Source organism: Dermacentor variabilis, chromosome 9, assembly GCF_050947875.1.
Source record: "Dermacentor variabilis isolate Ectoservices chromosome 9, ASM5094787v1, whole genome shotgun sequence".
NCBI classification, from domain to species: Eukaryota; Metazoa; Arthropoda; class Arachnida; order Ixodida; family Ixodidae; genus Dermacentor; species Dermacentor variabilis.
In genome coordinates, this window is record NC_134576.1 from 151,486,542 (window position 1) to 151,500,830 (window position 14,289).

The window sequence follows — 14,289 nt, forward strand, 5'->3', positions numbered from 1 at the left end:
GGATCCATGTTAGGGAGATTATGCTGTCTTTAGAGTGTGGTGCCTGGCAGAGGATGCGAAGAGCTTGGGGAGAAATACGGCCTTTGCTGAAGTTAGTAACGGCTGAGCGAGAGTCACTCACTATGGTGTGACAGGTGGGATCCAAAGTGGCCAGGGCGATGGCCACTTCTTCAGCCGTCTCGGAAGTGGGGGTAGTGACGCTGCAGGCGTGGTGTAGGGCTCCATCGCGTGTGGCGACGGCCACAAATCGTGTGCCATGGGAGTATTGGGCTGCATCAACAAATGTGACGCCAGGTACGTGGGCAAGGGCTTTTATGACAGCTCCGGCCCGAGCTTGGCGCCGGGCCCTGTTATATTCAGGGTGCATATTTCTAGGGATAGGGTCTATGTAGATCCAGCTACGGATGTCGGTCGGGATCGGTTGTTTGGGGCCCTGTTGCTGATGGTAGGTGAAGCCAAGCGTGGACAGAATAAAGCGCCCCGTTTCAGTAAGGGTGAGCCGTTCAAGCTGAGAGCGTTGTTGGGCTTCAATGAGTTCGGAGAGGTTGTTGTGAACTCCCAGTTGGTTGAAGAGTTCAGTGCTGGTGCAATGCGGGAGCCCAAGTGCTTGCTTGTAGACCCCTCGTATGAGGGTGTCGAGCTTGTTTTGCTCAGCCCGGTACCAGTTGAGGCACGCAGCAACGTACGTAATGTGGCATATAACAAAGGATTGGACGAGTCGGAGAAGGCTTTCTTCTTTGAGTCCTCCTCGTCGGTTAGATATACGTTTAAGAAGTCGTAGGCTGTTTTGCGATTGGGCACAGATCTTGTTGAGAGCCAAGGCGTTGGAGCCGTTGGTAGAGATGGTGAGACCGAGAACCCGGATACTAGGGACGTGTGGGACAGGACTGCCATCTTGAAGGCGTAGGGTGATGGCGTCACAGGGTCGGTGATCAGATTGGTGTTTGGGAGGGCGACCCCGCTGAATGGGCTTGTATAACAGAAGCTCCGATTTAGCCGGCGAACAGCGCAGTCCGGTCCCTTGGAGATAGGCTTCAACCGTGTCAATCGCCGTTTGGAGGGCTGATTCCACTTGACCATCACTGCCTCGGTACGACCAGATGGTGATGTCGTCGGCGTAGATGGTATGGTTGATATTGTCGACTTGCTGTAGGTGCTTGGCAAGGCCAATCATGACTAAGTTAAATAGCATGGGAGAGATAACTGAACCTTGCGGGGTGCCTTTGCTGCCAAGGGGAAGCTGGTCTGATCGTAAATCCCCGGCCGAGAGGGTAGCCGTGCGATTGGAGAGAAAGTCACGGATGTAATTGTAGGCTCGCTCTCCCAGGTGGAGGTTGGAGACCTGGTCAAGGATAGCTGCATGGGAAATGTTATCAAAGGCTTGAGTGAGGTCGAGTCCGAGGATGGCTTTCATGTTACGGGAACGATCGTTTAGCACTTGATGCTTGAGCTGCAACATAGCGTCTTGAGTAGAAAGGTGAGGGCGAAATCCAATGATGGTGTGGGGATAGAGAGAGTTGCCCTCGAGGTGACTGTTGATGCGTGCTAAGAAGGCGTGTTCCATCACCTTGCCTACGCATGAAGTGAGGGAGATGGGCCTTAAGTTATTGAGGCTAGATGGTTTGCCAGGCTTTGGGATTAGGATAACGTTGGCAGTCTTCCAGGCGGCTGGAAGGGCACCACTGCGCCAGCAATCGTTGATGTAGTCAGTCAGATGGGACACGGACTCGTCATCGAGATTGCGAAGGCTTTTGTTAGTGACCCCGTCTGGCCCTGGAGCAGAACGACCGTTAAGCTTGCGTAGAGCGGCATGTATTTCAGATACGCTGAAATCGGCGTCTAGTGTAGGGTTGGGGCTACCGATGTAATTGGTGTGTGGACTGACTTGTCCCCTGGAGATATATCTGGTGCAGAGGTAGTCAAGCACCTGTTGTGGACCTTGCTTAAGGGTCTCCGTATAAAGGAGCTTCTGCAGCCGATCCTGTTGGGTGGTGCGGGTGGTGGTATTATCAAGCAGATGTTTGAGGAGTTTCCACGAGGAAGGGCGATGAAGTTGTCCATCCACCGTGTTACACAGCTCAGTCCATTGTTGCCGGCTGAGGGTTTGACAATGCTCCTCGATGGCTGTGTTCAGTTTGGAGATCTTAGTTCTAAGGCGACGGTTTAGGCGCTGCCCCTTCCATCGAGCTAGGATAGAGGCTTTAGCCTCCAAAAGATGGGAAGAGAGGAAAAAAATTTTTTTCATCTTGCGTTGGCTGCGGGATGACAACAGGTCAACAAGCAGGCGGCACGAGACATTCATTTGAGGGATCGCCAGTCTGTGCACAGGTGCGAGTAAGAGAGGGCGCGAGAGAGAAAATGTGGGGGGGCTTTTGCTCCTTGAATATATGACTCTGCCTAGGCACTACGGAGAAGGTTTCTTAGCGCGTGTTGTATACGTTTGTCCCCTAGACATGCCAGCATTGTGGAGTGTGGTCGAGCTTGTTTACGCTCTGCCGCTGGGTGCCCGCGTTGTGAAGCAGTGGGCACGAACGCCCCATTTGGTGATCGCTGTGCCTGAAGGGGCAAGGTTCTGACTGGTGTTGTATAAGTCGCGGGTTGCTTTTTTTGTCGCGACAATAGATTGGATTTTTTCAAGCACTGCCCCAGGAGGGTGCATGTAACCATCAAACGGAGGCCTCAGGAGAGCACCTGAGGTTATAGTAAAGCGGATGGCGCAGGATCTCCGGGGCACCCAAGGGGTAGCGGGCGGATCAAAGTTGGAAGCAGGGCAATCCGTGGGTTGGGGCCGCGCAGGCCAAAGCGTGCCAGGGGGTGTTCGCATAAAAAATTGGCTGTCTGTGATAGATCTTGTACACCCCTGGCATGCGCAGGCCTCGGCGAGCCCCAACCCATGGCAGATGAGTCCGGGTTCTAGCTTTGGTGTCCCCGTTGCTACTTTGGTGTCCTGGAGGCGCCGCCAATAATGCAAAATAATGACACATTGTTACAATTAGTAAAAAACACGACTGAATAAATATAGTTACGTCCAGCCACCAAATTGTGACGCCAAGTTCGGCACTACCGCACCCCGTGGATTCTGCAACACCAGTCAGAACTTTGCGTCTGAAGGTACGTCGGACAGACTTTGTCGCGCCTGCGGCGCTGGTGCTGGGTCAGTCATCATCACCGGCGGCCTTTCAGCCACTTCCATTCAACCGCGGTTGCTAAGGTGTTCTGCCTTCCAGATTTTCAATATATGCAGCCTGGGCTCTACTACGGTAATTACTACTCCCACAGAAACACCTGTGATGTTATTTACGAGGTACATCACCGTAAGGCGTGAGAAAGCTACGATCCGCCACTACTTTACTTCATCTACTTTACCGCGCTGGCAGCCAGCATCCAAGCGTAAACAAACTCGACCCCACTCCCCAATCCCGGCATGCCTAGGGACAAATTCCTACAACATGCGCTAAGAAACCTCCTCCGTAGCACCTAGGCAGAATTCTTATATTCAAGAAGCCAAAGCCCTCAGATTTTCTCTCTTGCGCGTGCTCTTACTTGCGCCTGTGCATAAACGGCTGGCCATCCCTTAAATGAACGTCTGATGTTGCAAATATCGGCAAGTTTGCGACAATAACGAAGCCATGTCCACCATGAGGGGACAGAAACAGGTGGGCGCGCTTAGCTGCCAGTGACATAGAAACACATGACTGGCATACTGTGGAAACTGCGGCATTTGTCTTCACAACTATCCTAATACGGCACGTTTCCACTAAGGGTGGGTGAATATCTTAGCTGTGTTACAAGCGTTGGCGTATGAATAGGGTACACTGCTGACATATCAGGGTAAACGTGGCCACTATCGTTGTGGCTTGCGATTTGTTGCATGTCCACGAATGCAGACGAGAAGAATCGAAAGGCGCCTTTTTTGTTGTTGTTGTTGTTGCCCAAAACCATTATGAAGCCTACAAATAATAAAGCCAAGGTAAGTTTGGTTGTAGCTTTTTTTTTTTCATGAAGTATGGAAAGTGATAAAAGGAATGAAATGGAGCATCTGCTTAAGAATGTTTGATGCGTGCAGACCGCTTGGTATGTCTTCAAGAGTCGTTTGCATGGCATTCGACAGATGGTAAGCGTGATCATCATTAGCTAGACTTGGCACATGACATATAGCTGCAACAAGTTCGGGGTGCGATAATTACATGGGAAAGAAAAACAATAGAATTTTGACTACAAAATTCAGGGGTGCAATCATTACACGAGTGCAATCATTATGCGAGTAAATGCGGCATCTAGGCAGCTTTATACTTTGAAATATGTTTTGGCTGATAGAGGAAGGAAAGCATAGGAGAGGCCCTAGACAGCATAGACATCTTGGAGAAAGTGTGGCACAAGTCACATGCTGTTTTTCGCAAAGGAGCACTGGGACTGGTACCCCGAATGTCAATGTTTCCATAGCAACCACACTCCTGAAGCTATCGCTGCTGCTCTCGGCCTCTGAAAAGTGAGATAAAATTTTTCAGCCTGTGTCTTTCTTGCAGCACATTCTGTTTGCTAGACACGCTTACCTTGGAGCATGGTATTTAAGCTTGAAAGTTGTGTTTAGTGTCTGTGAGTGTCGGTGTCAGCCAGCATCAGACATACAGAAGTAATCGCAGTGCGAGTCCTCGTCGTCGTCTTCAACATGCCACGGAAAAGCACAGGAGCATGTCTGCTTCACTAAAACTATTACAGATGTTTTGTAGGCTTTGTTCTGACATGCATTGGCAGCACAGACTTGCGGCGGCTCATAGCAATACACGTTCAAAGCTCGCGCCTATCTGCTCCGGTGAGCTAATTGTAAGCACAAAGGGAGATGGCACACAAACATGGCTGCACTTACGACTTCAAGAATGCGGCGTCAGGGCGTCTCCTATTTGTTTGTTTCCTTCATGTCTCAGCTTAATAAAATCTATAAAAAAAGGTTCATTGAGAAAGGCATTTGATGCAGTGTCCTATTATTACTAACAGGGTCGGACGATTTTTGGACTGCTTATTGTGAAGGCCATAGAGTTTCTCGGAGTATTACCTAAACTGAAATCTGGTACCATTATCTATACGAGTTTCCTAAAGGGTGCTGTGGTGTCATAGGAATGACTGTACATGGATGCATGAGGCTTGTGTTGAGCGAGGTTTGGCATAATTACTTAGTTGCACAGATAAAGCTTTCTTAAAATAAAATGTTCACAAAAAGTTTTTGTTCCCACATGTTGCGTCCTTCAATCAAGTTTACTCACCTGTAGTGCATAATCAAGTGACGAAAAGCAAGAACAGGCAATAAACTGTCACAAGGCAAGTGCAGATGTTGTTGTCTGACTTCCAACTTGAGGGGCCCACCAATACTTTTTTACATTTCATATAATTGTACATCCATGCATAAGTTCTCGTAATTGAGTAAAACATGTTTTCGCATAAAAAGAAACTTAAACTGCTTTATACATGCTGTTTTAGTTAAATGTGACCCATTGTGACAGACAGAATGGTGCTGGTTAGGCATGCCTTCAGGGTGTCCTGCCTCTTGGAGAATGATGCCATTCCGAAGCCACTACATCCCAGCACATTCCTATGCATACACATGCATTGTAGTGCCAGTTTTCCCTCTAGGTAATATGGTGAGAAACACTATGCTGAAGACAGGGCATATGCACGCCTGCATTTCGTGCAGTAGAAGTCTAATGTTATTCATGCGCGGATCCAGAAGGGATGTCCGGATGTCTTGAATCCCCCTTCCTTAAATTTGTGTGTTCAGCACAGTAGTGAAGCGGCATGCCTAAATGCCAAGGCTTCTTGTTTAAAAAAGAATATGTGTCGTGAGAATGCTCAGAAAGACTAATTGATCATCATCATCATCATCATCATTGTCACCATTATTATTGTTGTTGTTGTTGTTGTTGTTGTTGATTTTAAGCCTCCGTACAGTCATCATCATTATCAATCACTACCTCAAAACCTGACCCCCCACCCTCTTGAAGCAAACCTGAATCCATGCCTGATGCCACCAGGGTGTCATCCAAGCGCTGTGCTGCTGGTGACTGCTTGCCTGTACAAGCCTGTGCACAATTGCTCTGCTCGTGCAGTCGGTGTTCGTGATGCCATCTTCAAGTGCTCGGTGTGCTCAGCTGCCCAGAGCAGTGGACAAGCTTCCATTCTATGTGGCACTGAAGAAGTTGCGCGACCACCTGCGAGGGCACCTACCCATGCTGCACCCATCCGAGGTTACGTTCCCGGACGTTAAACTCAAGGTCTGTGTTTGCACTGTCTCATATACTGCATCATGATTGCCACGAGCACAGCTAGACAAATATGCCATGCAGACTGGCAGCAATAAGAAATAAGTGACAGAACAAATTACTCCCAGAATATTCAGACTGAGGCTGTTTTCTTCCTGAATAGCTCACAACTTGGGTCACATGGTCAAATGGGCGACGATCATCTGGAAGAGCTAGCATGTTGGCACAGTAGAAGTATGTGTGAGATTGTGGCTTAATGGTTTAGAGCATGGGGCTGCTGTGCTATGGGAATCAGGCTTGAAAACAGCTGTCGAAACAACTCGGCTCGCTGAGTGCGTAAAAAAAGAATTGAATTATGTGCCCGATGCAGGCATAAAACCTCTCTGTCCCCCAGTGCAGCACCCTGATGCTTGAACCATTAGGCCACAATCGCACGTATACATCTATTGTGCCAGTGACCACTAGCTGTTTTACACACACACACACACACACACACACACACACACACACACACACACACACACACACACACACACACACACACACACACACACACACACACACACACACACACACACACACACACACACACACACACACACACACACACACACACACATACACACAAATAGAAAAGTAGGCACGCGTATGAAGCAATTTATTGACGTTTCGGCCATGGTCTGGCCTTCATCAAAATACGATGTATGGCGTAAGTGCAGTTTATGAATAAAAGGAAAATCAGACATCCACCCATTCGTAGCAATTGCTACAAAGGAAACCCATACAGGTTCCTTGAAAGAAAAGCCTCGTAGTTGAAGAAAAATTCGTCCTGGTCTGGGACTCGAACCTGGAACCACCGCCTTTCCGGGGCAGCCGCTCTACCATCTGAGCTAACCAGGCGGCTAGCAGATGGCAGGGCGAAGTCTAATTTGTCGACAACACGAAGCAAAAGCAAAAGTTTGACATAGTAGTTCTGCGGAAACCCGCAAGGTGGAGCGAAGTATTGAATAAAGGGAAAATCAGACATCCACCCGTTTGTAGCAATTGCTACAAAGGAAACCCATACAGGTTCCTCGAAAGAAAAGCCTCATATTTGAAGAAAAATTCGTCCTGGTCCGGGACTAGGAATTTGTCCTGGTCTTTATTCATTACTTCTCTCCACCTTGCAGATTTTCGCAGAACTACCACGTCAAACTCTTGCCTTTACTTCGTGTAGTCAACAAATTCGACTTCGCTTTGCCACCTTCTAGCCGCCTGGTTAGCTCAGATAGTAGAGCAGCTGCCCCGGAAAGGCGGTGGTCCCGGGTTCGAGTCCCGGACCAGGACGAATTTTTCTTCAACTATGAGGCTTTTCTTTTGATGAACCTGTATGGGGTTTCCTTTGTAGCAATTGCTACGAACAGGTGGATGTCTGATTTTCCCTTTATTCGTTACTTCTCTCCACCTTGCGGGTTTCCGCAGAACTACTACGTCAAGTGCAGTTTATATACATGTGCATATCAACCAGATAAAGATATGCTTATGTGAAAAACAAAGAAAATGCACAAACAGAATGTATGCCAGTCATTCTGAAGAACGACTGATACATGTCTAAACAGATCAAGTCAAGTCAAGTCAAGTTTATTTACAACATGTACAAGGTAGTGTTGAAGGCCACCCTGGCAAGAAAACTGTAAACATACAGCTTGACGAGGCCAGGGGGCCGCCACTAGGCAACATCAGCATCGCACACATCCGCAATACAAACAATAAGCTTTCGTAAGTAGCTTCATTAATACAACACGTGGTATATATCCACTTCCCTGGGCATGAATAGATCTACATACATGCATAATCATTACGAGCGCATTGAAATTCGGGTGAATAACAGCGCCAGGGGAATATATACTGTTACACTTTAAAAAATGAACATTATTAAAAGCAATAATTAAAAGGAAGTTAAGCAACAGTAAAGAATGTGCACGTGTAACTTACAAGAAATGAAATGAATATACGTGTGATGAGTACATTCTGAATAGGTATGGAAACCAACTAATTTACAAATTTCAAACAGTCAAACAATTTCAAACAAGAATGTGCACGTGCAACTTACAAGAAATGAAATGAATATACATGTGATGAGTACATTCTGAATAGGTATGGAAACCAACTAATTTACAAATTTCAAACAGTCACGTGAAATTTATCAAAGACAAAGATATTGCGCAATAGCATGCGTGATAGAACTGCATCTCCGTTTACCCACTTCTGCAGTTGATTTAATTGCGGGGGTATGTTGTATGTCAGGGTTTGCATAAAGTAATTTGTTCAATGGTGCCTTATCATCCATTTTTCCAGTCCTCGTGTTACACAGGTGCTGGGTCGTTCTACGAGGGCTGACACATTTTTTAGGAATTGTATGGTTTTTTTTATCTGCAAATTGTAATTGGTGTAGAAGAGGGTATGCATAAAGATCTTTGACGTTAATTATTCTGCTTTCTTGAAATAACAGTTTTGTAGGATGTAAATAGTGAACATTGTGAATACAACGAATAGCTTTCTTTTCGAGCCGCAACAGCCTGTTAATGTTACGTTGTGTAGTCGTAGCCCATACTAAGGTGCAATAGTTTATATGCGACCGAAAAAGGGAATGATAAAGCTGGAACATTACACGAGGTGGGAACATATGACGACATCTAGATAACACAGATAAAGCAGCAGACAATTTCTTTGCAACAAGGTTTATGTGTGAGTTTCACATCATGTGACTAGAAAATACAACACCCAAAATTTTGTGTTCCTGTACTACATCAAGCGACTGGGAACCTATGTTTAAATCGACGCATGACACAGATCTGTTCTTTGCAGCAAAAACAATGGCCTTTGATTTTTTTATATTGATTTGTAGGTTGTTACATAAGGACCACTCGTACACTTTGGACAGAACATTATTGGCGTGTAAAAACAAGTCTGACTCATTATCAGAAGAAACGAAGAGGCTAGTGTCGTCTGCGTATAAAAAAAAATCTGTACACTTACCAATAGAAGATCAGTCATTCACATATACATTAAATAAAAAGGGGCCCAAAATGCTTCCCTGGGGTACGCCACTCAGTAATGGGCGAAATGATGACGTAGAACCATCTATAACTATGCACTGCTGTCGATCGGAGAGATAAGACTGCAAAAGTGAGTGAACGACACCTCGTATGCCACATTCTTCTAGTTTTCTTAAAAGTGTCATGATAGAGTGAATCAAATGCTTTGCTGTAATCAATGAAGATTTCAAGAGTTAACTTTCCTTCTTCAATGTTTTTGAGAATTATTTATTTTTGTACCAGGAGCGCAGACTCAGTCGACTTACCCCTTGTGAAACCGTGCTGGCATTCAGACATAATTTCGTGCTTAAAAAAAACAAACTACGTAGTGGACGTAAAATTATCTTTTCAAGGCCCTTGGAAAATATAGGCAAAACAGATATTGGTCGGTGGTTTCCGATGTTGTTTCTTTCCCCCCCCCCTCCCTTTGAATATAACGGACACTTTGGCTCATTTAATTTGAGCAGGAAACCTCCCTGAACCAATTGCTAGGTTGAAGATATAGACCAAGAACGGGCAGATAATGTCGATCGCATATTTTACGGGTGTTATCTGGATACTGTATTATCAATATCAGTGGCTTTACTGTTTTTTAATGCAGAGAAGGTGTTATATACTTCGGAAGGATCTGTGGGTGGAAAAAATGCCATTTCCCAAACATTTTGTTCCAGTCTGTACGATGTAAGGGTTGTCGGTCGCAGAGAGGAACTTGGGAGGAACTAGGTGAACAGGGTTTATTTACAGTATTTACATTTTAAACAAGAGATACATCGACAGTCTAGCGTGGCTCCCAAATGGAGCACGCAAGACGAGCATACAGCACACAGCTTACGAGCACACAGCTCATGAGTACATTGACGAGCACAGAGCACGACGACGAGCACACTGTAGCTGTGACAAACAGCTGCTTATAAACACTTCGTTCGACGTCCTTGTAGACGACCCGCCTTTTTGGAGGAGGAGGGCTCACACATACGCACTTTCACTGCCCCCCTCCGAGGGCAGACGACCTTCGCGGCACTCGGAGCAGACCTTCGCAATGCGGCCGTCGTGGTGTCCATTGTCTTGCATCTCTGTAGCCGGGTGGTCACGCCCGACTCCAGCCGGCGCCTCTAAATTCCAGAGCTGCCGTAGTCCACAGTTCTCTGAAGTAAGTTCATGGTTGCTTAGCGCTGTCCTCGCTGGTTCTCTGTAGGGCGCCCCCACCGCGGGTCGATCGAAGCACATGCAGCGGGCTGAAATAGCTTTGCAGAGCAGTACCCCTGCAGGCCGATCCTAACAACGACATGTCTGTAGGAGGAGCATGGCTGATTGTTGCTGATGCGTGATATTTGCTAAAATGTTCTGACAGTGATTTGTTATTAATGACAATTTCGTGTACTTCATTGGTCACTGAACTTGTGCCCAGTACAGAATTAATTATTTAATTAATTGGCTTTAATAATGGAATTAATTAATGGCTAACTCCACAGGTACGTAATCACAATCGCTCTTGCTTTGTGGTCCCTATTCCGAATGTGTACTTGCGTCTTATGCAAACGTTTCATCACGCTTACTCACATTTGTTCCTTTAGTCCATACAGGACAGGTACCTTAAACGAAAAACTAAACTTGCGTAACTCAAGCACACCGCAGAACCCTTATCAAAAATGCATCTGCTAATAACTCGTTCCACGCACGCTTATTAGAGAAGTCAGAATACGGCTGCCCTCAACACACACGAGCAACCCAGTCATAAACCTTCTGCTTCCTTCCGTCCGCACAGGACACGTGCTAATGGAACTAAGAGTTCCTCTCAGTGCAAATGATGCACTAACTGAAAATCTATGCGCTTAACCTTGGAACATTCAAAAACACTTATAAAAAAAAGACGGTTAACTAATAAACATGCGCATTACCATAGGCCTCTCACCGATAACCTTGACACTTCAGGTTACTCACACAAAAAAAAAGAACGCCTATCTACTCATTAACTAACACTCGCAAAACTGAAGTTTTATCTAAAACGCATCTTTCAAATCTCGGAGCTTCTCAAACAAAACATAAACAAAGCTCATACCTTACATACTGAAAGAAACTCTAATCTTAAATCGCGAAAATTATCCAATGCTCAAAAAAAGAAAACAAAAAACGTTTCATTTCTCGGGAAGCTGTCCTGGCCTCCCGTTCCAAACGTTTACGACTGACTCATACTTTTGAGCCATACTCGAGGTGGTCGTGGTTCGTACCTTCAATTTCGGATCGAAATATATCCAGTGATGACTACGTTATAGCCTGGTAGACAAGCTTTGGGCTGCAAGCAGTTTTCTTTCCTGTTGCAGAACTTACGAAGGTCATGAATATCGGGCAGTTATCACTTATATCACTGCTGATTGTACCTGCAGTGATGACGTGCGTATCTATGTTAGTGATTAAAAGGTCCAAAATAGTTGAACTTGTTGGCGATACTCTAGTCGGCGTAGTAATCATATTAATGAAACCGCATGAAGCTATGTTACTTAAGAGATCTTCCGAGGATTTGTTTTCCGGGGAAATGTTAATATTGATATCACCGCCAATGACGAGGCGGTACCCATTTAAACGACGCATATTCCAAAAGTGCATCAATAAAACCTAAAAACTTTGCGATATTTGCCGATGAAGGGCGATAGATTACAGAAAAAAAAGCACCATCGCCTTGCAAGCTAAGAGCCACATAATCTGATGCGAGTTCGGTGAATTCATTAAACGTCGTACAGCTCTCTGTGTTGAGAACATATATGGCCACTCCTCCGCCGGCTCGGTCTGTTCTGTTAAGTGAAAGTTGTCTGTAGTCATTTAATGTGGGCGCGCTGCTAAGTGCATTGCACCATGTCTCAGTCACCATAATTACACTGAATCTGAAGTGAAAACTATCAAGCAATGACGTGAATTCGTCGTGTTTCCTGTTTAGTGAACGCGCATTTAAATGTAGCACCATAACAATGTTCTGAGCGTATTGGCTGCAGATCTTGATACATTCAGGCTTGACGAATTCCTGGTAAAGCATGTTATTTGAAAAAGAGAACTATCTAATATACCTTAAGAAAAAAGTGAAGTTTAAGCATTTGCGTTTGATGGCGTTTGCAAACACATCATTTAAAGAGACGCACAAAAAATTTAACTCGAAAGGCAATTGTCAGATGACAGCAGGAAACATCACCGAATAGGTGCTATGTCACCAATCAACAACAAAAAATGAAGAAAAAAAATAGTCATGTGCTAGTAGAAAGGAAAAATAGTGCCATACTAGTAAAAAGAAGGGAAACGAGGGAAGGTGTTATGGGCTGTGCGGACAGGCAACTCAATTTTCCTACACTTTCATTCCAACCAGATGCGATGGCATCAAACTTATAGATAAGAAAGGATTGACAGGCTTCTCTATCATAATTTGAACGAAATCCATTTATAAAACATTGCATCTGCTAGTTGTCTGTGGGCCTCTGTGGTATAATTGGACTTGTTCATTATGACAACGGCACTACCTTTGTCAGGAGGCTTAATGACAATGTCATAGTGAGAGGACAGATATCTAGTGCTTTCATTTTGCTGGCAGACAAATTACGGCAGAAGGGTGCTTATTTTTGATACAATTGCAGAACATCTTGTTGTACTGCTTTGATATACATATCCAAGCATCTATCGCGACGTGAAGGAGGGACCCAGTGCTTGCCAGAAGGTAACGTGTTTTTCAAATAGCTCGAATTGGGCCGGTCATGGAAGTACTTGTGTAGGTGTAGGTTATGGGCAAAATTATCCAAATCTTTCAGCAGTTGAAATTCACTATGTCTGCCTATAGCTGGACAAAAATTGAGACCACGGTGCAGAATACTGCACTCATCAGCTGTTAATAAAATGTCCGAAATATTAACAATATTGTTCTGCTCTTGATCGGAAGACTTCTTAACAAAGAAGTAACGGAGTGCACTTCAGGAGGCTTGTTTTGAAAAGGGGCAGAATTGCAAGCCAGGACAGGGTATGTAATTCCGCCCCTTTTCAACTGACCATGTTACATAGCTTCAGGATGGCCTCTTTGTATGTAGTACAGGTCTCACCTGGGACATGTGAACGCTGAAGCAATGTCTGCTCCTCCCACTTCCTTTTCGTGGTGGAATCTCCAAAGCACTATGTGAGGTCAGTAACAAAGCTGTCCCACATTACGAATGTATCTTCGTGGTTCTTGAACCACACTTGTGCAGTGTCTGTGAGGAAGAAAACGACAATGTCTAGCTGAGCCATTGAGTTCCAGTCGTTGTACTTGCTCACACGCTTGTAGTGGGCGAGCCATTCCTCCACGTCCTTGCCGAATTTTCCTGAGAAAGGGCGTGGCTCCATCTGATGCATCCAGGTGCCTGTTGTCCATGCTGCAGTGGCCAGAGGTGGCTGTTGGTCGCTGCTGTGGGACATTGGCATATCCAGTGGTGTCACTATCGCAATCACTTCACTATATATATAGGAAGAAAAGGAAAAGAACAACCTCCTAGGCCAAAAATCTATAGCACACAGGCGAATCCTATACACACAAGGCGAAAGCAAGCTGCACAACACTGAGTTCGTAAACAGAGTCATGGTGCACCAACATACACACACATGCTGCAGCGAGCTGCTTGAGATGACTGCCACCTGTTTATGAGGATGATGATTTTGATACTACGGCACATACCCACAACAAGAGATTGGTCAAAAAGCAGCCAGTATACATTTAAAACAAGTAAAAAGAAATCAAGAAATACAAAAGAATGTGAGAGTTGTCACACTCTATAGCACAGGTGCACATGCCAGTTTCCTTTGCGCCAGAAATGCAGGAATAAAATGGTCAAATTTATAGCAGTAGATTAACTGCTTCACGAAAATTTCGCTTCATGTAGATTAAAAAATGAGTGTTGGATCTGCACAACGTATTGATGATTATCATTGGGAGTTTCACGTGTGTGTGTGTG

The 14,289-nt window shown here is 45.3% G+C and overlaps 1 protein-coding gene across 5 annotated transcripts in view; it reads left to right on the forward strand.

The window, feature by feature from the left end:
* Nucleotides 1–14,289, forward strand: part of LOC142557839 (uncharacterized) — a 265,220-nt gene that overhangs the window by 191,291 nt on the left and 59,640 nt on the right. For all 5 annotated transcript variants that reach the window (XM_075670036.1, XM_075670038.1, XM_075670037.1 and 2 more), the window contains one exon: nt 6,102–6,266. In XM_075670036.1, the coding sequence (XP_075526151.1) occupies nt 6,102–6,266 (165 nt within the window). The remainder of the gene's footprint in view (nt 1–6,101; nt 6,267–14,289) is intronic.